This window comes from Rhinopithecus roxellana, chromosome 9, assembly GCF_007565055.1.
Source record: "Rhinopithecus roxellana isolate Shanxi Qingling chromosome 9, ASM756505v1, whole genome shotgun sequence".
Classification (NCBI taxonomy): domain Eukaryota; kingdom Metazoa; phylum Chordata; class Mammalia; order Primates; family Cercopithecidae; genus Rhinopithecus; species Rhinopithecus roxellana.
Genome location: NC_044557.1, coordinates 132,835,836 through 132,861,150, shown reverse-complemented (window position 1 = coordinate 132,861,150; position 25,315 = coordinate 132,835,836). Strand labels below are relative to the sequence as shown.

Genomic DNA, 25,315 nt, shown 5'->3' with positions numbered 1-25,315 from the left:
AGGTTTATATTCCTAATTTGGAATAAATCAACCTTGGTGCCATGTTGAAAGGTAGATTGATTGCTGTAATGCTCTGGAAATTGATTTGTAGCTATTCTAGGACTTAGTTACTTTAAGATAAATCAATATTCTACTTTACTTATTTAATATTTACTGTTTATGCTATTTTCGGGCTTTGTCATTCTAAGTAAAGTAATATTCTAGTTTTGTTTATTTAATTATTATTAGGTTTCCCAGGAGTTTCTTACTTGAGATTTTAGGTATTTTTCACCAGCTGATGTACCTTATGTAGGCTAAAAAACTATAGGCAGACATTTTAGATGGAAATTTTATTATAGTGAACAATGAGAAATTTTCTCAATGAGCCCTCTCTGTAAGATGCTGTTTGGGAAACTGCAGGCACCCTGCCTGCCAAAATAAAATGATTCTTGCATCTCCTTTCTGCTTCTTCAATATGGCCTTCTTTATGGATTTTTTTCCTGCTTTGAGAAAATGTTCATACAACATTCAAGGCAGTTTTAGAAATCCTGACTTTAAGAAGTCATACATGTCTTTAATAAAAAAAAATTTATGTATAGTATTTATATTGGTATAAATAGGTAGACATATGGTCCACAGATTGAAGTAGATATACAAAGATAAGACTAGTCATGTTAGAGTGCTGAGGTGTGGATCACTCAAGCATATGCTTTTCTTGAAATGTTATTTTTTAAAATGTTAACAAGAATAGATGCTTCATTTAACACATCAGATTTAACCATCCCTTAAAGAACTCTTTAAAAATTATTTAAAGAGACACAAAATTATCTGAGGATATTAACAAACCCTTCGTGAATTTGCTGAATTACAATTGTCTTTATTCCAGAGGTTATTGACAAATTCAACACTATGGCCATCATTGACGGGAAGAAGGAGCATGTGAGTCTGACAGTGGACAATGTCCACCTGGAGTATGGTGTCGTATATGAGTATGACAGCACAGCTGGCATCAAGTGCAATGTGGTGGAAAAGATGATTGAGCCTAAAGGTTTCTTCAGCTTAACTGCCAAGGTAGGAGTGATGCTGAAGAAATAAGATTTTTTGTTCTAAATAAAGGAACTGAAATCCTCCCCCTCCTTCACTTAAAAAAACAAAAATAGCTATACATGTTGCAGCTGTCAGCTCATTCAAACTTCTTCTTCTTCTTTTTTTTTTTTTTTTTCTTTTTTTTTTTTTTTTTTTTTTTTTTTTTTTTTTTTTTTTTTTTGAGACGGAGTCTTGCTCTGCCACCCAGGCTGGAGTGCAGTGGCCGGCTCTCAGCTCACTGCAAGCTCCGCCTCCCGGGTTCACGCCATTCTCCTGTCTCAGCCTCCCGAGTAGCTGGGACTACAGGCGCCCGCCTCGTCGCCCGGCTAGTTTTTTGTATTTTTTAGTAGAAACGGGGTTTCACCGTATTAGCCAGGATGGTCTCGATCTCCTGACCTCATGATCCGCCCGTCTCGGCCTCCCAAAGTGCTGGGATTACAGGCTTGAGCCACCGCGCCCGGCCTTTTTTTTTTTTTTTCTTAAGACAGAGTGTCACTCTGTCACCCAGGCTGGAGTGCAGTGGTATGAGCTCTGCTCACTGCAACATCCGCCTCCCGGGTTCAAGCGATTCTCATGCCTCAGCCTCCCAAGTAGGGTAGGTGGGATTACAGGGAACACCACCATGCCCAGCTAATTTTTTTATTTTTAGTAGAGACGTGGTTTCATCATGTTGCCCAGGCTGGTCTCAAATTCCTGACCTCAAGTGATCCAGCCACTTTGGCGTTCCAAAGTTCTGGAATTACAGGCGTGAGCCACTGTGCCCAGCCTCATTCAATTTCTTATTTTTCTCCCCCTCCTCCACTATTTGGTATACATACAACTTCCTTTTATTGATCCTTTCAGAGCACAGTGTTAAGTTAGATGAAACCCTTGCTTAGGCAGGTGTTCATTGATATGGCAAGGACTTCAGCATTTATTAAGTTTGCTGTGTCTGTGAATTCATTATTGTGAATACAATTTAGATGGTTTTCATGACAGATGCTGCTTTTTTTTTAATGTACATAATCCTCTGAAGAGTATTCAAAGTCGTGAAATACATTATGAGAAATTTCAAATTTGGCAAGTGCCATGTTTATTTCATAAAATTTCGGGAACTGTAGAGATCAGTTTATGAATAGATCCTCTGATATTTATGTAATTCTCATTTGGAAAAGACATCACCTTTGCAAAGGTGCCTAGGCTGAAACAAGATGGAGAGGAAGGAAGGGAGCCTTTATCCAAATGAATAAAATACATGGTAAAGAGGCAACTGCTGGCTTTTCATGGGAAATCCAGCAGACTCCTACTGTATCCTCCACAGGTGTTGGATTTAGTGTTTCATATGGCTCTATATTCTATAAGAATTCAGATATTACAAGTAAGAAAAATGAGATGTAACTTTCCTACCTTTATTTCTCTGTTTCTCTGTTTGAATTGTTGTTTAAAATATGAATAGTTGAGATAGATGTAGCATTTCTATCATGTATTTTTAAAATTTTAGCAGGAGGAAATAATATAGACATCTAAATGAACTATTTTAAAAATAATTATTTTGTCTTTGAGTTTTATATTCTGAAAGTTAACTTTTTAAAAATCTCATCATTCTGATGATATTGTACTTCTATATGTATCTACTGATATCTAAAATATGTATTTTTAAAATGCAGTCTCTTCCCGTCTACATTATACTATTAATGGGATCCATGTAAAAGTTTGAAACCAGGATATTATAATTATTTTCTCATTTTCCAGCTATTTCAAGTTTGCAGAATTACATGGATTATTCTATATAGGACAACATATAAATTAGTATTGCAAATATCACTTGGATTTTACACATGAAGAAAAGTCAGTCAAGTAAGAAATGTAGCCAAGGTCACACTGCTAATGATAAAGTTAGCTCTAAGTTCTAGACTAGTGATTAAATAAAAACTCATACTTCATAGTCAGCATGAAAGGGAAGTGGAGGAGGTGAGGGAGCTCAAATAACCAGAACATATATACATTTTGTGTTTCACAGAATATCATAAAACATTGGTTATGGGTATAACCTATTCTTGCAATGTCTGATTAATCAGAAATGCTACGTATCTATATATTTATATATAATCACATAATTAATTCTTAGGTCATTGGAAATTCTTAGTGATTGATGGTACACCTTCCCCACCAACAAATGTTATTACAATTGATTCAAATAGTCAAAAGAGTTTACTAATTGAAAACATCACATAAATACTTTTATCTAATGCTTTCATCAGCAAGACCTCAGATGCTGCAGGTAACATTAATTTCTACCGTACTGAAATAACTTCATTTATTCATTTCTTCAGCAAGCAGTTGTCAAATATTTTCTTTCTGCATTTGCTAGACTCTAAGTGACAAGCATGATATTGGATTGCTTTATGTTTCTTGTTCTACCAAATTGAGAAAAAAAATGTTCTGAGTCACTCTAACTAAAATATAGAAGCGTCCCACATCAGAATGTACTGATGTATCCAGCAGGGAGTCTTTGAAGACCAGTTGCCTCACCAAGCAGGCTCCTATAGTTAGCAGAAGGAAAACCTGAAATTTCAGACAGACAGGTCAGATCACTTCACTGACAGTGCCTGACTGAAGGTAGAAATTCCCTGGCAGCTACCCAGAGAGCAAAATAGGAAAGTTGCCCTGTATTGTTAACTTACAAAAATTTGATGTGGCTACTTTTGAAGTTTTTCTTCTTGTTTTGTTTTGTTTTTCTATGTGTGTGTCTGTATGTGTGTTTGTGTGTGTGGGTGTACATGTGTGTTTGTTATTGCAGATTCTTGAAGCCCTGGCTAAAAGTGATGAGCATTTTGTACAAAACTGCACCAGCCTAAATTCTCTAAATGAAGTGATTCCTACTGACCTTCAGAGTAAATTCAGTGCCCTTTGCAGTGAAAGAATTGAACACATATGTCAGAGAATATCCAGTTATAAAAAGGTAAGGGTTCTATTGATTTTACACATAATTATTGTTGAGATTATTATTTAAATGTCAAATTTAAATCAATTCTTGATATTTTCTTTACATATTTGTTAGGTACCATTTTAATGAAATGATAACATTATATAACATTTTAGAGTTTTTAAAATGCCTTAACATCCATTACCTCATTTGATCTTTGCAAACTTGTAAGTTATGTTACTGTCCCGCATCTTCAAAATATAGTAACTGAGGCCTAAAGAATTAAATTATTTTCTAGTAAAAGATAGAGCTGGCCATTGAATGCAGACCACCTAATTCTGAAGTCAAAATGTAAAATTATACTATAGTTCTTCTTTCCTTTTCTCCCAACTAAGAGAATGAAAACCCTCAATCAGAAAGTGCATGGACTGTGGGCTTTTAAAAATTAAGTCATTCATTTGAGATACATTTATTAGGCACCCTCTATGTGCCAAGTACTGTTCTAGGTTCCAGGAATATAGCAGGGAAGGAGACAATTTCTCTCCTCTCATGGTGCTCACATTCAAGTGGGAGAGACAGCAAAGAAGTAAATAAATCCCTACAAAGTGGGGGAATTAAATATTAAGAAGAATTATGAGGAAATCAAAATAGGGAAGTATGGTTTAAGTGCCAGGTTGATCCTTTGGCCCTGTGGCTAGAGAAAGCCCCTTATGAGAAAGCGTGTATCTGCATGACAAGTAGAACTCTCCCTTTCAGTTGGAGAGAGAAGCCTCCAGGGAGAAGGAACAGCTGGTAACTGAGGCCCCAAAGCAGAAAGAAGGCCAGGGTCACCAGAGTTTGGTGGCCAGGCTTAAGGTCAGAGGCTTAGACAGGGCCAGTTGTGAAGAGCTGTGGCAGCTCCTGTACATTTTGGGACTTGGGAAGGAGTTTGGATTTTATTATTATATTAATGAAAACCAGTTGGAAGGTTTTAAGCAGGCAGATGACTTCATCTGATTTAGGCTTTTGAAAGATCATGCTTTTGTAGGAATGGATTGCAAGGGGGCAGAAATGGAGAAGTGGAGACCAGTAGGAAGCTGTTGCAGTGGCCCAGTTGAGTGATGCTGATGGCTTGGACTACATTGAAGATGAAGGAGACAAAATCATTAGATGAATTTGGGGACATATTTTAAAGGTAGAATTAATGGGAATTCATCTCCAAAACACATGCTAAAACAAGTTTAAAAATTATTTCTATTAATACCAATAAAAGACTAATTGATTAAATGATTTCCCTCCAAATGAAGTTGGTTGCTTAAAATTTGGTCAGCCATACTAGATAATATTCTTTATCTCAATGTATATGAATATGTGTTAAGTATATGTGTTTTATGTTCTTGATATGGTAATTAAAATAAGTCCATCTATGTCTATATTTGACTGCATGAGAATAGGGATGTATGTAAATTAATAACCAAGGGACTCACAACATTGGTTACCTAAACTGAATGAGTCAAGGGAAAAGAGATCATGATTTTTTCCTTTAAACAATTCCTGTAATGGTTGGGTTGTTGAGTTGAGTTTGCATTACATGTTGTATCTTTTTAAAAGTTATTCACGTGAAGAAAACTAATGTTCAGGGTCACTGCTTACCTGCCACTTTTGTTAATCTGCTTTTCATGGCTGCTGGTTCAGTTCACCTATTTGAGTTTGGGGAAGATTCCATGGAATGTACCTTGTTGGAGTTGAAGGACAGAAGATACTTTTCTTACTTCTCCTTTCTCTATGAAATGTAACAGTGCTTTGAAGTAAAATTGAAGTAAAAGGTCTAAACAAATGCAAAAAAACTGCTGCACAAATGCAAATCAGTATTCTCCTTTTGAAGAAATTTTGAAAAAGAGAGTTGTTCTACTTTAGAAATGGATTTGTACAAGAAGGTGTGATACAGGTTCAGGCAGAGTCTGGGTGTCAAACTGGTCACCATGGCTGGGACATTTCTCTTTTGCTTTCTTCCTGCTTTCCTCTCTTCATTCTTTCATGCAATAAAAAAGTGGAAGTAGCTTACAGAAGTGTACATGGAAAATGGTAAACTATATAAACAAACATAATCTTAGGATCAGGGTATATTAGTTAGCAAATTGATGTAGCAGATTAAGAATAAGGACCAAGAGAACACAGGCTTAAACAAATGTTGGAGATCCTCAAAAACGTCACCCTGGAAGGTGAGAAGTGTGTTCCATTTACTCATGAGTAACTAAGATCCTAGAAGCTTTTAAGGCACAGATGGACAGGCTAATGAGCAGTGATGTTAGATGATAAAAATAATGTCACCAAATTGCAGAAAGCTCTTTTATGTACATTATTGTTACTTGAGTATCAAAACAGTCATGTGTATGGACTCTTCTCTCATACTGCCTCTTTTTTTTTGGGAGATTAAGAATTTGCTTAAGGTCACGTAGGTGGCAACTAACAGACTACGTTCCTATGGAATGAGTCTCACTTGTGTTTATGTTTAATTTAGAAATAAAAAAGAGACATGTAGTCACCTAGGGCCTATATGCTTTAAAAGTTATCCTTGTCATCATCCCATTTGGCCATAAACATATTTAAAATAACTGGTTTTCTCATTAGATAGAGAATCAAGGTTAGCAAGAAAATATTGCAAGGATCTTTTCCATTTGAATAAGATTTAGGTGCCTAAGATCGTAGCCCTAATAGGTCATGTAAGATTAGCTCCATTTATGTATCAAATGCATGTCAACAGAACCCATAGCATTTGCGAATATAGATTTTTAATTTTCACACATATACTTTAAAACTATTATTAGAAACATATTTTCCTTCCTGATGAAGGCTTCAGCACTCTTCTTTTTGTGAAATAAAATGTATCCATAGAAACTAAAATCTCAAAGATGCTGGCTTTACCTTATTTTGACTCTGAAAGTTTTAGGTTTTAAAAATAGAAACCAGTTGATTGCTATAGCTTCTATAGTAAGGCTGCTGCAATTATAATAGATTTCATGGCTGGTTGTACAGGCCACAGATGTTTTTTGGCACGCGTGTGAAGCCTGGTCAGACCTTAGTGAAGACCTGAATGAATCCTAAGCGAGACTTTTTTCTCTGTGGAGCAGGATTTGAGGACAATTCAGATGTAAAATTATGCCCTGTAGGGAGGAATGCTTTCTCCCTAAATTGTCCTGGAAACACTTTTTAGCTTTACAGTCGTTCTTCTGCTTTAGAATAATTCCATAATTGGGCTTATTTTGGGTATTGGGGATACTTTCTAGATAGAAATATTTAATATACATTCAAGAGATAGTTCCTGTTTACACAGAAATATTACATGCAGGGAACTGGAAGTCTTCCTTTGAATGTCTGAAGTCTCTCCTTACTTATTCATGCCATGTAACCCTCACACTGATATATGGACTCGGAAGATTGCGAGAAAAAGTCTTCCCCATGTCCCCTTCCCTCAAAAGGGTACAATACGAAACTTTCATAACCCCATGCCAAAAGGTTTTGTGCTTAATTGAAATAGGAAGCTATCTGCAAAATAATAGCTTACCATTGTATTATTTCTTTTAGTGAAGTGACTATAATTGGATTAAAATATATTGCTCTAGTCAATAATTCATGAATTAACTACCAATGCGTTAAAAACCTGGAGTTCTATCTCCAGAAATTGTTAATTCCTGTCAGTGTAGAAATATGCTTTATATCACCTACATTAAAAAGAAATAGCCCTCCCCTACTCCATACTGTTCCCTTTCTTTGATCTCTGTCCTGGAAAAGGCTGTCTATAACTGCTGTCTCACCTTCATTACCCTCAGCACACTCCAGTGGGCCTCTACTCCCCTCTATGTAACTGAAATGGCTGTATTTTGCCAAAGTCTATTGACTGTCCTGATAGCATTCCTTGTCTTAGTGGGATCTGATGCAGTTGACCGTAAACCTCTACTTGGCAGTTCTCTGTGACCCCACATATGCCTAGTTTTCGGCCTTTCTTGTGGGGACTCCTTTGTGGTATCCTAGCTGGTCCTCCTTTTCTTCCCTCCCCTTTCCTTCATAAAACTCCAGGGCTCAGGACTCTTGTCTTCTCTTTCTCTCTCTCCATTCTCAATCCCCTGGTGATCTCATTCAGGGTCCCGGCCCGTTTGACCTCTGCAACTGGGTTTAATCAATATCTCACGCTTCACATGTTCCAAATCAGCTCTTGACCCTTCCCTGCCCCACCCCAGTGCCCCTGCAGTTTGCCTTTTCTTTGCTGCCTTCTCTTTCTTGGGCTTATGCCCATCCTTCCCATTGCTCAGCCTAAAACCTTGAATACACTCTTCACTTCCCTTTCTCTCATACCATTCTTGTGGCTTTACCTTCAACCATGTAGCCTTTCCTCCCTACCTCTACTGCTGGTGGCCTTGGGTGAGCCACTGCCATCTCTCTTCTGTAAGTGGTCACCTCGTTGCTCCTGGCCAACTCACAGTTGTCCTGAGTGTCTATACCCTTCACTCATGGTCAAAGCCAAGTCCTTTCAATGGCCTTCAGCATCTGTGCCCTCCCTCCCTGCATTGCTTCTCCAATCCTGCCTCCTCTGCCTCCCTCTCACTGCTGCTCTGGTCACACTGGTTTTCTTGATGCTCCTTGGATACACCAGTCCTGTGGCTTTGCACTGGCTGTTCCCTCTGCTAGAAATGACCCCTTTCCAGATGCTCACATTTCTAACTTCCCCCTCCTTCCGGACTGCTTAAATGTCAGCTTCAGTAAGGCCCATTCTGATCATCCTGGTTACAATTGGTAACCCATTCTTCAGTTCACCTCTGAAACTTCGAACCCTCTTATGCTGCTCAATTTTGTTTTCAGTTACATTTACTATCTATCAACATTACATAATTACTATATTTTGACTCTACTTACCGTATTTGCTGTTGACCTCTCCTCTCACTAGAATGTAACCTCCCGGAAGGCAGGAATCTTTGTTTTGTTTACTGATGTTCCCCGACATGCTGAGGACAGTGCCTGATGCACAAAGAGCCTTCCAGAAGTCATGGTTGGATAAATGAATAAAGGTGACAGTAAGTTTGGGCTTGTAGTATCCATAGTATATCTAAAGTCCTGTCCCTCCCAATGCACCTCTCTCCACACCCACCCTGTGCATTTCTTTATTGCAAAATTGCAGTTTTTATTTGGGGAAAATACTTTTTTTTTTTTTTTTAACCTTTCCCTGGGAGTTTCTCCAAAGCAGATTAATGAGTTCAGTGTTTCCTTTGATGTTGCTAAAAAGATAGGCAGGTTGATGTTTACAGGGCCATTTGCACAATCAGCATGTTCTCATGCACGAACCACCGTCAATCCATGAACTGTACCTTCCTTATTTTAGGTTCGAGTTTCAGAAAGGTCTTACAGTTTCACAGCATGGCATGCTGTCTGGGAGCACAGTTTTGATCTTCACAGTGTAAGCAGCACATTTCCGGTACCTGTGACTATGGGGTTCCTCCTGCTGCCTCCTCCTGTCTTAGGAATATCCCAGGATGGAAGACAGCACTGCATTCCTGAGGACCTTCCTTCTCAAGAACTGATCTTAGCAGAGAGGGCCTCTGTCTGACTCTTACCCTTTGGAACAGTTCAGGCACCTTTAGACATAGTACACAGCCCTTCCTACATACGGGCAGGGGGACATTCTATATTCACATCATTTGTATTGAGCTACAAGTTGGAAAGCCAGTCCCCCTAGCAAGGGAATCTTCTGCCAGCTCTCCCCGATCACTCCATTAATACTTCGTGACATCACCCCGTTCACTTCCTTTTCAGCTTGTAACAAAATTTCTAATTATTTGGCCTTTACGTGTATTATATGATTGCATATATACAATCATGTGCTTCATAATATTTCAGTCAATGACAGATCATATATATATAAATGGTGGTCCCATAATATTATAATACTATATTTTGACTCTACTTTTTCTATGTTCAGATAGATGCACCTAATGGTGCATTTTTCAGAATGCATCCACATTGTTAAGCAATGCATTACTGTATTATATATATGGCACTTGGATTATATATATGGCACATTGCCATTACTTTTAATGGCAAAAACCGCAATCACTTTTGCTACAACCTAATAATTGCAATAAACAATTGCTGCATATAGCAATAGTATTGCATTGTTTTTTCTGTGTTGTCTACTAGACTGTGAACTCCAGGAGGGCAAGGGCTATATCTCCAGCATTGAGCACAGAGTCTGGAATAGATGCCTCTCTTCTTGCTTTTGAATGGATGGATAATTGTTTAAAATGGAAGAAGGCAAGAGAAGCATAACTTCCTATTATGGTGGATGCTGTTACCCAATAAAATTGATTTCTGTGCCTTTGTTTGTGCCATGGGTGCCTTGTGAGACTTTTATCCTGCAACAACAGTGGAAAAGAACTTTTGACTGAAAAAGGTTTTTGCATCTAGCCTTAAATTCTATGTCCCACATGAGCCTCTGAGTCACCGTTTCTTTATTAGTAAAGTGATGGGATAGGTCAGGAGTTCTCTAAATTCCTTTCTTTAAAAAAAGTTTAGGATAAATGTTCACTATCCATTATTATTAAATTTGCTCATCATTTTGTTAATAATTTCCTGCATTTCAATTCAGTTCCAATTAGACTTCTACTGTGCACTGGCACATGGCTGAGCTACACAGCTTCTGACACGTGATTTGAAGACATAGTTTAATACACACATTGTACATGTGTGTGTGTATATATCACATATATACATAATGTACACATATACATATAAGACAGTCCCTGTTCTAATGGTGAGCTTTATTTATGAAATGTGAATTTTGATATTCTTGAATTGAATCTAGAAAAGTTAGACAGTGGGGGTGGAGCAAGATGGCTGAATAGGAACAGCTCCAGTCTCCAACTCCCAGCGTGAGCGACACAGAAGACTGGTGATTTCTGCATTTTCAACTGAGGTACTGGGGTCATCTCACTAGGGAGTGCCAGACAATCGGTGCTGGTCAGCTGCTGCAGCCTGACCAGCCAGAGCTGAAGCAGGGCGAGGCATCGCCTCACCTGGGAAGTGCAAGGGGGAAGGGAATCCCTTTTCCTAGCCAGGGGAACTGAGACACACAACACCTGGAAAATCGGGTAACTTACACCCCAATACTGCGCTTTAAGCAACGGGCACACCAGAAGAATATATCCCTCACCTGGCCGGGAGGGTCCCACGCCCACGGAGCCTCCCTCATTGTTAACACAGCAGTCTGCGGTGATCTAAGCGCAAGGCAGCAGCGAGGCTGGTGGAGGGGCTCCTGCCATTGCTGAGGCTTAAGTAGGTAAACAAAGCCGCTGGGAAGCTCGAACTGGGTGGAGCTCACAGCAGCTCAAGGAAACCTGCCTGTCTCTATAGACTCCACCTCTGGGGGCAGGGCTCAGCTAAAAAAACAACAGGGGAAGCAGCAGAGGCCTGAGCAGATGCAAACGACTCTGTCTGACAGCTTTGAAGAGAGCAGTGGATCTCCCAACACGGAGGTTGAGATCTGAGAACGGACAGACTGCCTGCTCAAGTGGGTCACTGACCCCTGAGTAGCCTAACTGGGAGACATCCCCCACTAGGGGCAGTCTGACACCCCACACCTCACAGGGTGGAGTACACCCCTGAGAGGAAGTTCCAAAGTAAGAATCAGACAGGTACACTCGCTGTTCAGCAATATTCTGTCTTCTGCAACCTCTGCTGCTGATACCCAGGCAAACAGGGTCTGGAGTGGACCTCAAGCAATCTCCAACAGACCTATAGCTGAGGGTCCTGACTGTCAGAAGGAAAACTATCAAACAGGAAGGACACCTATACCAAAACCCCATCAGTACGTCACCATCATCAAAGACCAGAGACAGATAAAACCACAAAGATGGGGAAAAAGCAGGGCAGAAAAGCTGGAAATTCAAAAAGTAAGAGCACATCTCCCCCTGCAAAGGAGCGCAGCCCATCGCCAGCAACGGATCAAAGCTGGTCAGAGAATGACTTTGACGAGATGAGAGAAGAAGGCTTCAGTCCATCAAACTTCTCAGAGCTAAAGGAGGAATTACGTACCCAGTGCAAAGAAACTAAAACTCTTGAAAAAAGAGTGGAAGAATTGACAGCTAGACTAATTAATGCAGAGAAGGTCATAAACGAAATGACAGAGATGAAAACCATGACACGAGAAATACGTGACAAATGCACAAGCTTCAGTAACCGACTCAATCAGCTGGAAGAAAGAGTATCAGCGATTGAGGATCAAATGAATGAAATGAAGCGAGAAGAGAAACCAAAAGAAAAAAGAAGAAAAAGAAATGAACAAAGCCTGCAAGAAGTATGGGATTATGTAAAAAGACCAAATCTACGTCTGATTGGGGTGCCTGAAAGTGAGGGGGAAAATGGAACCAAGTTGGAAAACACTCTTCAGGATATCATCCAGGAGAACTTCCCCAACCTAGTAGGGCAGGCCAACATTCAAATTCAGGAAATACAGAGAACGCCACAAAGATACTCCTCCAGAAGAGCAACTCCAAGACACATAATTGCCAGATTCACCAAAGTTGAAATGAAGGAAAAAATCTTAAGGGCAGCCAGAGAGAAAGGTCGGGTTACCCACAAAGGGAAGCCCATCAGACTAACAGCAGATCTCTCGGCAGAAACTCTACAAGCCAGAAGAGAGTGGGGGCCAATATTCAACGTTCTTAAAGAAAAGAATTTTCAACCCAGAATTTCATATCCAGCCAAACTAAGTTTCATCAGTGAAGGAGAAATAAAGTCCTTTACAGATAAGCAAATGCTTAGAGATTTGGTCACCACCAGGCCTGCTTACAAGAGACCCTGAAGGAAGCCCTAAACATGGAAAGGAACAACCGGTACCAGCCATTGCAAAAACATGCCAAAATGTAAAGACCATCAAGGCTAGGAAGAAACTGCATCAACTAACGAGCAAAATAACCAGTTAATATCATAATGGCAGGATCAAGTTCACACATAACAATATTAACCTTAAATGTTAATGGACTAAATGCTCCAATTAAAAGACACAGACTGGCAAACTGGATAAAGAGTCAAGACCCATCAGTCTGCTGTATTCAGGAGACCCATCTCACATGCAGAGACATACATAGGTTCAAAATAAAGGGATGGAGGAAGATCTACCAAGCAAATGGAGAACAAAAAAAAGCAGGGGTTGCAATCCTTGTCTCTGATAAAACACACTTTAAACCATCAAAGATCAAAAGAGACAAAGAAGGCCATTACATAATGGTAAAGGGATCAATTCAACAGGAAGAGCTAACTCTCCTAAATATATATGCACCCAATACAGGAGCACCCAGACTCATAAAGCAAGTCCTTAGAGACTTACAAAGAGACTTAGACTCCCATACAATAATAATGGGAGACTTCAACACTCCACTGTCAACATGAGAGAGATCAACGAGACAGAAAGTTAACAAGGATATCCAGGAATTGAACTCATCTCTGCACCAAGCAGACCTAATAGACAACTATAGAACTCTCCACCCCAAATCAACAGAATATGCATTCTTCTCAGCACCACATCGCACTTATTCCAAAATTGACCACATAATTGGAAGTAAAGCACTCCTCAGCAAATGTAAAAAAACAGAAATTATAACAAACTGTCTCTCAGACCACAGTGCAATCAAACTAGAACTCAGGACTAAGAAACTCAATCAAAACCGCTCAACTATATGGAAACTGAACAACCTGCTCCTGAATGACTACTGGGTACATAACGAAATGAAGGCAGAAATAAAGATGTTCTTTGAAACCAATGAGAACAAAGATACAACATACCAGCATCTCTGGGACACATTTAAAGCAGTGTGTAGAGGGAAATTTATAGCACTAAATGCCCACAAGAGAAAGCAGGGAAGATCTAAAATTGACACTCTAACATCACAATTAAAAGAACTAGAGAGGCAAGAGCAAACACATTCAAAAGCTAGCAGAAGGCAAGAAATAACTAAGAGCAGAACTGAAGGAGATAGAGACACAAAAAACCCTCCAAAAAATCAATGAATCCAGGAGTTGGTTTTTTGAAAAGATGAACAAAATTGACAGACCGCTAGCAAGACTAATAAAGAAGAAAAGAGAGAGGAATCAAATAGACGCAATAAAAAATGATAAAGGGGATATCACCACCGACCCCACAGAAATACAAACTACCATCAGAGAATACTATAAACACCTCTATGCAAATCAACTAGAACATGTAGAAGAAATGGATAATTTCCTGGACACTTACACTCTCCCAAGACTAAACCAGGGAGAAGTTGAATCCCTGAATAGACCAATAGCAGGCTCTGAAATTGAGGCAACAATTAATAGCCTACCCACCAAAAAAAGTCCAGGACCAGATGGATTCACAGCTGAATTCTACCAGAGGTACAAGGAGGAGCTGGTACCATTCCTTCTGAAACTATTCCAATCAATAGAAAAAGAGGGAATCCTCCCTAACTCATTTTATGAGGCCAACATCATCCTGATACCAAAGCCTGGCAGAGACACAACAAAAAAAGAGAATTTTAGACCAATATCCCTGATGAACATTGATGCAAAAATCCTCAATAAAATACTGGCAAACCGGATTCAGCAGCACATCCAAAAGCTTATCCACCATGATCAAGTGGGCTTCATCCCTGGGATGCAAGGCTGGTTCAACATTCGCAAATCAACAAACATAATCCAGCATATAAACAGAACCAAAGTCAAGAACCACATGATTATCTCAATAGATGCAGAAAAGGCTTTTGACAAAATTCAACAGCCCTTCATGCTAAAAATGCTCAATAAATTCGGTATTGATGGAACGTACCTCAAAATAATAAGAGCTATTTATGACAAACCCACAGCTAATATCATACTGAATGGGCAAAAACTGGAAAAATTCCCTTTGAAAACTGGTACAAGACAGGGATGCCCTCTCTCACCACTCCTATTCAACATAGTGTTGGAAGTTCTGGCTAGGGCAATCAGGCAAGAGAAAGAAATCAAGGGTATTCAGTTAGGAAAAGAAGAATTCAAATTGTCCCTGTTTGCAGATGACATGATTGTATATTTAGAAAACCCCATCGTCTCAGCCCAAAATCTCCTTAAGCTGATAAGCAACTTCAGCAAAGTCTCAGGATACAAAATTAATGTGCAAAAATCACAAGCATTCTTATACACCAGTAACAAGCAGAGAGCGAAATCAGGAATGAACTTCCATTCACAGTTGCTTCAAAGAGAAGAAAATACCTAGGAATCCAACTTACAAGGGATGTCAAGGACCTCTTCAAGGAGAACTACAAACCACTGCTCAGTGAAATCAAAGAGGACACAAACAAATGGAAGAACATACCATGCTCATGGATAGGAAGAATCAATATCGTGAAAATGGCCATACTGCCCAAGGTTATTTATAGATTCAACGCCATCCCCATCAAGCTACCATTGAGTTTCTTCACAGAATTGGAAAAAACGGCTTTAAAGTTCATATGGAACCAAAAAAGAGCCCTCATTACCAAGACAATCCTAAGTCAAAAGGACAAAGCTGGAGGCGTCACGCTACCTGACTTCAAACTATACTACAAGGCTACAGTAACCAAAACAGCATGGTACTGGTACCAAAACAGAGCTATAGACCAATGGAACAGAACAGAGTCCTCAGAAATAATACCACACATCTACAGCCATCTGATCTTTGACAAACCTGAGAGAAACAAGAAATGGGGAAAGGATTCCCTATTTAATAAATGGTGCTGGGAAAATTGGCTAGCCATAAGTAGAAAGCTGAAACTGGATCGTTTCCTTACTCCTTACACGAAGATTAATTCAAGATGGATTAGAGACTTAAATGTTAGACCCAATACCATAAAAACCCTAGAAAAAAATCTAGGTAATACCGTTCAGGACATAGGCATGGGCAAGGACTTCATGTCTAAAACACCAAAAGCAACGGCAGCAAAAGCCAAAATTGACAAATGGGATCTAATTAAACTAAAGAGCTTTTGCACAGCAAAAGAAACTACCATCAGAGTGAACAGGCAACCTACAGAATGGGAGAAAATTTTTGCAATCTACTCATCTGACAAAGGGCTAATATCCAGAATCTACAAAGAACTCAAACAAATATACAAGAAAAAAACAAACAACCCCATCAAAAAGTGGGGAAAGGATATGAACAGACATTTCTCCAAAGAAGACATTCATACAGCCAACAGACACATGAAAAAATGCTCATCATCACTCGCCATCAGAGAAATGCAAATCAAAACCACAATGAGATACCATCTCACACCAGTTAGAATGGCAATCATTAAAAAATCAGGAAACAACAGGTGTTGGAGAGGATGTGGAGAAATAGGAACACTTTTACACTGTTGGTGGGATTGTCAACTAGTTCAACCATTATGGAAAACAGTATGGCAATTCCTCAAGGATCTAGAACTAGATGTACCATATGACCCAGCCATCCCACTACTGGGTATATACCCAAAGGATTATAAATTATTCTACTACAAAGACACATGCACACGTATGTTTATTGCAGCACTATTCACAATAGCAAAGACTTGGAATCAACCCAAGTGTCCATCTGTGACAGACTGGATTAAGAAAATGTGGCACATATACACCATGGAATACTATGCAGCCATAAAAAAGGATGAGTTTGCGTCCTTTGTAGGGACATGGATGCAGCTGGAAACGATCATTCTTAGCAAACTATCACAAGAAGAGAAAACCAAACACCGCATGTTCTCACTCATAGGTGGGAGCTGAACAATGAGATCACTTGGACTCGGGAAGGGGAACATCACACACTGGGGCCTATCATGGGGGGGGGGGAGGGATTGCATTGGGGAGTTATACATGATATAAATGATGAATTGATGCGTGCTGACGAGTTGATGGGTGCAGCACACCAATATGGCACAAATATACATATGTAACAAACCTGCACGTTATGCACATGTACCCTAGAACTTAAAGTATAATAAAAAAAAAAAGTTAGACAGTGACCACAGTCTTAATTTTTATTCTTATCCATGCCAAAATTATTACTCTCCTAGTAGATAAATAGATAGGATCATGGTTATAGTTTTCAAGGGAGAAGATAGTATAGACATTATTTAATCCATGTCAATTATTTTATAAAGAATGCAAAAAAAGACACTGACTTGCCTAACATCATATCATTTATTATGACAGCTCTAACAAATACACAGGTAGATAGTGACTCTCAATCCTTTGCTTTTGAGACTACAATTCAGTCTAACTCTCCCATGCTCTTACTGATAGTACACAGAACAGACCTACGTATTACCCTCATGGGGTTTACCATCTGCTAGGGGAGCTAGAAATAAGGTAATTATTTATACCTGTATAATAGGAAGGTTACAGTGTACTGGAACTTAGCAGTAGTCAGGGAAATTGAACCTAGACTAGGAGTCAGGGAAGGCCTCTTGATGATTTGATAGAACTTGAAGTTGCAAAGGGAACAGTTTGGCAATGCAGGAAGAAGAACATTCTAGGCTCACTGAACAGCTTGTAGAAAGGCTCAGAGTGAGTAGATAGTGTGTGAGACAAACCAAGCTAGGGCCAGAAAGAGCTTAGGGAGCAAGGGGAAGAAAACCTGAGATAGAGAAGCTAGGTGGGCATCTGATTTGGGCTGCTTTAGAGACCTTGGTGAGGAGTAGATGGATTTGAATGGAAACCCACGGCAAGGTTTGAAGCAGTGGAGTGGCTACCTTGGAAGTCATATAAATCATGTATCACTTTATTCTCAAAGCATAAAGGCAGAGTGCACACTAGTCTTCAGTTTGATCCTGACTCAGTGATTAGCAGGAGGCATGGGAAACAGATTTGTCCTGCCATTCTGGGCCTCAGCCGCCACACCTTACTGTCTGACCTGTACACAGACTGGTGCTTTGTATTAGCTTTATGCTTGTGTTTGGGACATCCCATCTTCTTCCACCCTTAACTCGGCAGCTACCCTGTTTTGCCATTTTGCCTTGTTTGGAAGCTCTCCATTCTCTCCTGGTGTCCTGGGATGCCACTTGCCCTGTCAGGCTCTTTCAGCTGCTGGGAGCCTGTGGATTTGAGTCCAAGTATATTATGCTGGCCACAGAAATTCATTTCTTTGAACACCTAAGTTGCAATCGCAGTTTCAAAGGAATCATATGCATTTGCTGCTTATGTTGCTTGGCTTTATTAAGAATGCTTGAGTTTTGAAATAATAATGTAATTTCTAACAACATGTAATTTATTTCACTCATTCCAGTTGACATGATTTAATTTGCCTTTGATTTTGTCGTGAATGATGCAAGTGAAAAAAACTTGCCTGAGTTATTACTGCGTGTTCAACTGCTTTTTGTGTTTTCTTTAATTTGCAGTTTTCTCGTGTACTGAAGAATAGAGCCTGGCCTACTTTTAAACAAGCCAAATCTAAAATCTCCCCACTGCACAGCAGTGATTTCTGCCCTACCAACTGCCATGTCAATGTGATGGAAGTGTCTTATCCCAAAACATCAACCTCTTTGGGAAGTGCATTTGGTGTTCAGTTGGATAGTAGGAAGCATAATTCTCATGATAAAGAAAACAAATCTTCGGAGCAAGGTATACTAGCTTTTGCAACTTTACCAAATCATAAAAAGTAATTTAGGCAATCATAGCTGTTCGTGCAGCCCTGAAATTCAATAGATAACTGGTGTGCAAACAAGCATGAACTTTTATAAAGGAAGGATTTCTTACTGTAATCACTTGGATAATTATGCCTAAGTGTATACTGAATGAAAATGGCGTTAGGCATTTTTGTTATTTTTCTTCTAAGAAGGATGATTGCTCTTGCTTTCCTTATGCATATGATAGGCACAGCTCATCCTGCTGTGAAAGCTGCTGATCTGAAATGGCCCTGAAACTTTGAGGATAATACCTGAGGAACATCTGCAGCAATGCACTATGCCATTCTGTACCATCACAGTAGGACAAGGGATCAAACTGTCTTCTAGTTTTTAATTACAACTCCCCACAGGCTCTAATTTCTGAATTAAATTCAGCATTGGATCAGCATTTTATTTTATGGAATCTCAAATTTAACTTACTGGATAAAAAAATGGGGTATATAAACAATGAAATACTATTTAGCCATAAAAAGAAGTAAATCCTGTCATTTGTGACAACATAGATGAACTTGGAAGACATTATGTTAAAGTGAAATAAGCCAGACACAGAAAGACAAATACTATATGATCTCATTTATATGAGGAATCTAAAAAAGTTGATCTCATAGAAGTAGAGAGTAGAATGGTGATTACCAGGACCTGGGGTGATTGGGTGGGGGATTGAGAAGATGCAGGCCAAAGAATATAAAATTTCAATCAGATAAGAGGAATAAGTTCAAGAGATCTATTGTATAACATGGCGAGTATGGTTAATATATTGTATTCTTGATAAATCCTAAGAGAGTGGGTATACAGTGTTCTCAGCACCAACATGATAACTACATGAAGTAATACATATGTTAATTACCTAGATTTAGTCATTGCATTATGCATATATACATCAAAACATCAGGTTGTACATGTAATACATATAATTGTATCTGTCAATTAAAAAATAAAAATTAATTGGATTGGATTGTTATCATAAGTTAAAGGTGATACATGTTACTAAGGAATGACTTTAATTCCTCAGGGAAACTGAGCCCTATGGTGTACATTCAGCACACCATCACAACCATGGCGGCCCCTTCAGGTCTGTCTCTGGGACAGCAGGATGGCCATGGTCTCAGGTATCTGCTGAAAGAAGAAGACTTAGAAACCCAAGACATCTATCAGAAACTGCTGGGTAAACTTCAGACTGCACTGAAAGAGGTGGAGATGTGTGTTTGTCAAATAGATGAGTAAGTGTTTTGTACTACACTTTTAAGTTTGCCAAATTAAATAGCTGTAAAAATGTGACTTAGAAAAATTCAATAATTCTCTAGTTATTGGAAATTTAGGAGATTTGTGCTGATTATATAGATCCTCTTCATTCCAAAACTTTAAAAATGTTTTTTAATGGAAAAAATGCATATAGGTATGTATTTTAAGTAAGCATTTAATACCAGGGAAGAGAATGACAAAATTCTATCTTATACAAGGATGCTAAGTGAGTCTCAGTGTAAAAATATTACCTTGAAAAATATATTTGAAAGCATACCAGTTTTGTGTGAGGATTTCCTTGTACTCTTTGTAATTCAGGGTACAAATTTTGGTGAATATGCACTCAATAGAAATTTATAAAAGACATAAAGTATAATAAATGCTTAACATACTTGTTAAATGAGTAAATGCAAAATTATGTATCTCTAGGACAAATACTTTTTTCTGTTCTGATTGAATTCATGGCCTGCTAAGCAATAGCCCAAATATCTGTGCCAGTATTTTTAACCAAGAGAAGGTGGAGGCAGTTAATGAGCACCTTTCCAAATAAATCAGTTCTAATTCTTATTTAAGAATTTGATGGTTGGAGAATCGCCTGAGCTTGCGAGGATGCTTTGTCACGTCATGGTATAGGACGATGCTTCACATCTAGTCCAGACAGCTCTGTATAGTCAGAACAGTGTGGGGTTTGAAGTAGCTCAATTTCTCATGTACAGAAGTGAATGAGTAATAATAATGAATTACAAGTTTGTGGTGATGAAAGTTATACAAATTAATACAGAAAGTAATCAGCACACTGCCTAATATAATGCTTGCTCATCCATTCAAGGGATGGAAATTATTGAATATATCCCCAATTGGCAGATTCTGAAAATAATAGAAATACTGTTGTCTTCTTTTATTGTACTCGCTTCGTGAAGTTGTTGATTTAAATGGCTACAGATGTGAACTCTTTTTTTTTTTTTTTTTTTTGAGACGGAGTCTCGCTCTGTCGCCCAGGCTGGAGTGCTGTGGCCGGATCTCGGCTCACTGCAAGCTCCGCCTCCCGGGTTCACGCCATTCTCCTGCCTCAGCCTCCCGAGTAGCTGGGGCTACAGGCGCCCGCCACGTCGCCCGGCTAGTTTTTTGTATTTTTTAGTAGAGACGGGGGTTTCACCGTGTTAGCCAGGATGGTCTCGATCTCCTGACCTCGTGATCCGCCCGTCTCGGCCTCCCAAAGTGCTGGGATTACAGGCTTGAGCCACCGCGCCCGGCCAGATGTGAACTCTTGACTTCACACACCCATCTATCGTCCTGTACTTCATGGATAATTCAGTTTTGGCACAAAATATTTAGACCTTATTCCAAGCATTTGTTGTAATTAGACATTACACTGATGAAGTCATAATTTACATGATCTCTCATTTTACACATTTTTGAAATTTAGAGATCAAAATCATATTAGATGCATTATATTTTAAAAATTATCCTCAATATTTAGTATTTACTTTGCTAATTTTCTGAAGTTTTATGAGTGATTTAGAATTAAGATTTTGTTTCTTTATTTCTAATATACCAGTTTTGTGTATTATACTGTGGCTTTTCCTATTTACAGATGAATTAAACAGTTCAAGATTGCTAAGAGAAAAGGAAAGTATTTTTTAAGCAATTGCATGACATTTTTGAATTGTGTTGGAATCCTTGTGACAGAAATTTATATTTTAGGATATGATATTTTACTTCATTTAATAAATGAGATTTTGTTGCATAATATATTTTAAAAACCAGTTGTTGTCTCCCAGAGGTATTTATGAAGTATATAGAATTTTTATTAATAAGGCAATAAATAGTGGCATTGAATCATAGCTTCTAGGCCTCAAAGGGATTTTAAGAAAACATCTGGACCAATCTCATACTTCTAGTTCCAAGAGTTGTTATTGCCATTTTGGGATGAGTCTTGTCAGTGGCAAGATTATTAATGTGCCTCAGCTGGCACTGCTCAGGGACTAATCTTTAATGCATTGACGATCTAGCACTGCCTGGCAATCCTCCAGGCTTTGTCTTTGTTAATTTATTGAATTTTTTTTAAAGGTTCAGGTGATGTAGAAATATTTTCAGGAAAAATATGTAAACGCAAGGAGCTCCTTTTACTTGGCTTAAAATGTTTATATTTAAGGCACTGGTTGCAGACTAGTTATTTTTATTAACTAAAACTACTTAAAATGATTACTTTTCACTGAAGTTTTCCCCACCCTGTTATTCTAAAAACCTTTACCCAACTGAGCATGTTTATTAGAAAAGTGACAAAAAGTGAGCAAATGATTGGAGAAACCACCTTGGTCTTCTTTGGGTACACCACATAATTTAATTCTAAGTATTTTCTTTTTTTTTTCTTTTTCTTTTCTTTTTTTTTTTTTTTTGAGACGGAGTCTCGCTCTGTCCCCCAGGCTGAAGTGCAGTGGCCGGATCTCGGCTTACTGCAAGCTCCGCCTCCCGGGTTCACGCCATTCTCCTGCCTCAACTTCCCGAGCAGCTGGGACTACAGGCGCCCGCCACTTTGCCTGGCTAGTTTTTTGTGTTTTTTAGTAGAGACGGGGTTTCACTGTGTTAGCCAGGATGGTCTCGGTCTCCTGACCTCGTGATCCGCGCCTCTCGGCCTCCCAAAGTGCTGGGATTACAGGGTTGAGCCACCGTGCCCGGCCTAATTCTAAGTATTAATAGGTTCCACACAACTTAATGTGCAATATAATCGCTGTACAACAGTACAGTTGTTTTAAGTGCCTGGATTCCCCATTGCTTTTAATATTCAGAGACGCTGCCATGCAGTCGAGGTTAACACATTATTTAAAAATCTAGTATCTGAACAATTTTCTCACTCTATAGTAATTATTCCTAGTCAGAGATGTCTTTGCAAGTGAAGAAGCAGATCTCAGATGTGTTGCCAAGTTTTAAGATAAATTGCCTGATAACACCTCAGTGTTAGCTTTTCTAGAAGTTATTCATCCCTGTGAAAGGTCCTGAGGTTGAGCTTGTCTTATGATAAAGTCTGATTGTTCTGTCACCTGGGAATACCTCTCCGAAATGAAATTTCCTTTAACACATAGGCATTTCACTAAATCCTCCTACTTAGCTTCAGACCCAAAGATAGAATTAGAGATGAATTTCCTGTCTAGTAACATGAAGTAAGATGATGTAATGAATTTAATCAAGGATTTGTGATTCTGGTTTCACTTTGGAAAGTTAAAGACTTTTGCCCTTTAATGGGCTATTTACTGGGTAATGACACTTAGGTACAATAAATAAGTAAAAGGAAAAATAATTAATGTCCAAAACCTTTGACAGGGTTTTAAAATAGAGGATTTGTGTATTCTCATAGGGAGGAAAGGGGCCTGGTAAACACAGGGGATATGAGAACAGACTTCATTTTGCAGGTGCCAGATGCCTCAGGATTGAGTGATGAACAAACCACACTTTTAGACAGTTGGTAACCTGGGGGTTACAGATAGGAATGCTGGTGGTGGTGGTAGAGTAATAATTGAGGTTTCTCCAAGCATTTTGCTAGTAAATACACAAAAAGAGGGGCACACCATAAAAACCAGCTTTTTTATATGTGCTTATGTGCCAGGCAAGATTACACTATTATATACGTTGGCTTATTTCATTCTCACAGTACTTCTGTGAGTTGAGTTATGAAACACCGGGATGCACCCTACTCCCTCCAGAGTGTGCAAGTTAGATGCAGGGAGAGGGAATCCTGCTTAATTTGCACAGGCTATGTATATAACAATATGTTTTGCCTACCCCGCCTCTAAAATGCGGAAATAATGATAATACCTACTTCATAAGGTGCTTTTAGAGATTAAATGAGTTGATACCTGTTAAAGACTTAGCATGGTGGCTGTCATAAAAGCTCAACAGATGTTAGCAATGATGATGATGTTTAAAAACACACAGGTCATTGCATCATACTGTATACAAAAATCTTTTCTATCAATGGCACAAGAAGGAGATTCACCTGGAATTGCATGCTGCTGAAGCTTTTAATTAATGGACCTCTAGTAGGTAACTTAATATTGTATATGAACGAAAGTGAAGGGATTTCTGCAAGCACAAATATTATGGTTTGATGCCTTGTTGCTCTTCAGAATCTAGAAATTTTATGCAAAACATGGTGTTTAAAATACAGTTTTTCTATCATTTGTTTGTAAGCCTAACACTTGTTCCCACAGGGTCAATGCAAGCATGATTGCAGCTGTTTTAAATGAAAAGCAAATATCTGAATACAATTCATGTAACTTTGAAAAAAATTATGCTTAGCCCCATGACTTCTAATTTAAAAGATACATAAGCTCAGAGGGCTCTTTGCAAAATGAGAACTCTTGCATTTTTTTCCTCTTTGGTATTCAAAGTTCATCTGTCTGTGCAGCATAGAGCTTGGATAATTGGAGTTAGTCTAATGTTTTAATCTTTTAGGTGGAGAGGGTGAATAAATAGACAATCTGTCTTACACGACATAAAAGTATCTTTCCAAAGAGAAAAACTGTGTTTAAAATCATCCATAGCTTTTGGTTATTAAAAATGTTCACAGGGCCTCGAGCAGTGTAACATGGCTCCTTCAATTTTTCACTGGTGTCTAAAAACTATAAAATGTCAAAATATTATTCAAATCTCACCTCACTGTGAGACCTGACCTGACTGCACCACTATTTGAAATGGCAGCTTCACGCTTCCTTCCCTGCTTTGTTTTTCTCCTTACCATTTGCTGCCATTTGATATACTAGAAAGTTTACTTGTTTCTACTTGTCTTCTCTCAGTAGAATTTGAGCTCCAAGAAGGCAGGGGCTTTTGTGTTTTGTTTTTGTCGCTGTTGTTGTTTGTTTGTTTTTTGAGATGGAGTCTTGCTCTGTTGCCCAGGCTGGAGTACAGTGGTGTGATCTCCGCTCACTGCAACCTCTACCTCCAAGGTTCAAGCGATTCTCCTGCCTCAGTCTCCCAAGTAGCTGGGACTACAGTCTTCTGCCACCACACTACACCCAGCTAATTTTTGTATTTTTAATAGAGACAGGGTTTCACCATGTTGGCCAGGCTGGTCTCGAACTCCTGACCTCAGGTGATCCACCCGCCTCGGCCTCCCAAAGTGCTGGGATTACAGGCATGAGCCACGGCGCCTGGCCCGTTTGTGTATTTTATAAACTACTATATCCACTGCACCAAGAATAATGCATGATATAATAAATGTGTTTAGTGAAATCACTTAACAGGTATGTATTCAATGTACAGCATTGGGTTTGACATTATGGAATATGTATAAGAGGTATAAGATATCTTCAGAGTCTTGAAATAATAAACATTACATTGCTATGGAAAAATGAGAACCAAGATATGCGCGAGTGATTGGAACTGAAAATCACAGGTATTTAGTAAATGTGAAGATGGCTGTTGGCTT

The 25,315-nt window shown here is 38.9% G+C and overlaps 1 protein-coding gene across 4 annotated transcripts in view; it reads left to right on the top strand.

The window, feature by feature from the left end:
* PREX2 (phosphatidylinositol-3,4,5-trisphosphate dependent Rac exchange factor 2) overlaps nucleotides 1–25,315 on the top strand; it is a 304,965-nt gene that overhangs the window by 143,247 nt on the left and 136,403 nt on the right. For 2 of the 4 annotated variants that reach the window (XM_010371608.2, XM_030938189.1), the window contains exons 22-25: nucleotides 866–1,050; nucleotides 3,845–4,006; nucleotides 18,361–18,583; nucleotides 19,661–19,868. In XM_010371608.2, the coding sequence (XP_010369910.1) occupies nucleotides 866–1,050; nucleotides 3,845–4,006; nucleotides 18,361–18,583; nucleotides 19,661–19,868 (778 nt within the window). Of the gene's footprint in view, nucleotides 1–865; nucleotides 1,051–3,844; nucleotides 4,007–4,997; nucleotides 5,150–9,323; nucleotides 9,577–18,360; nucleotides 18,584–19,660; nucleotides 19,869–25,315 lie in introns of those variants that run through there. The other 2 variants (XM_010371607.2, XM_030938190.1) reach the window with 2 other exon arrangements.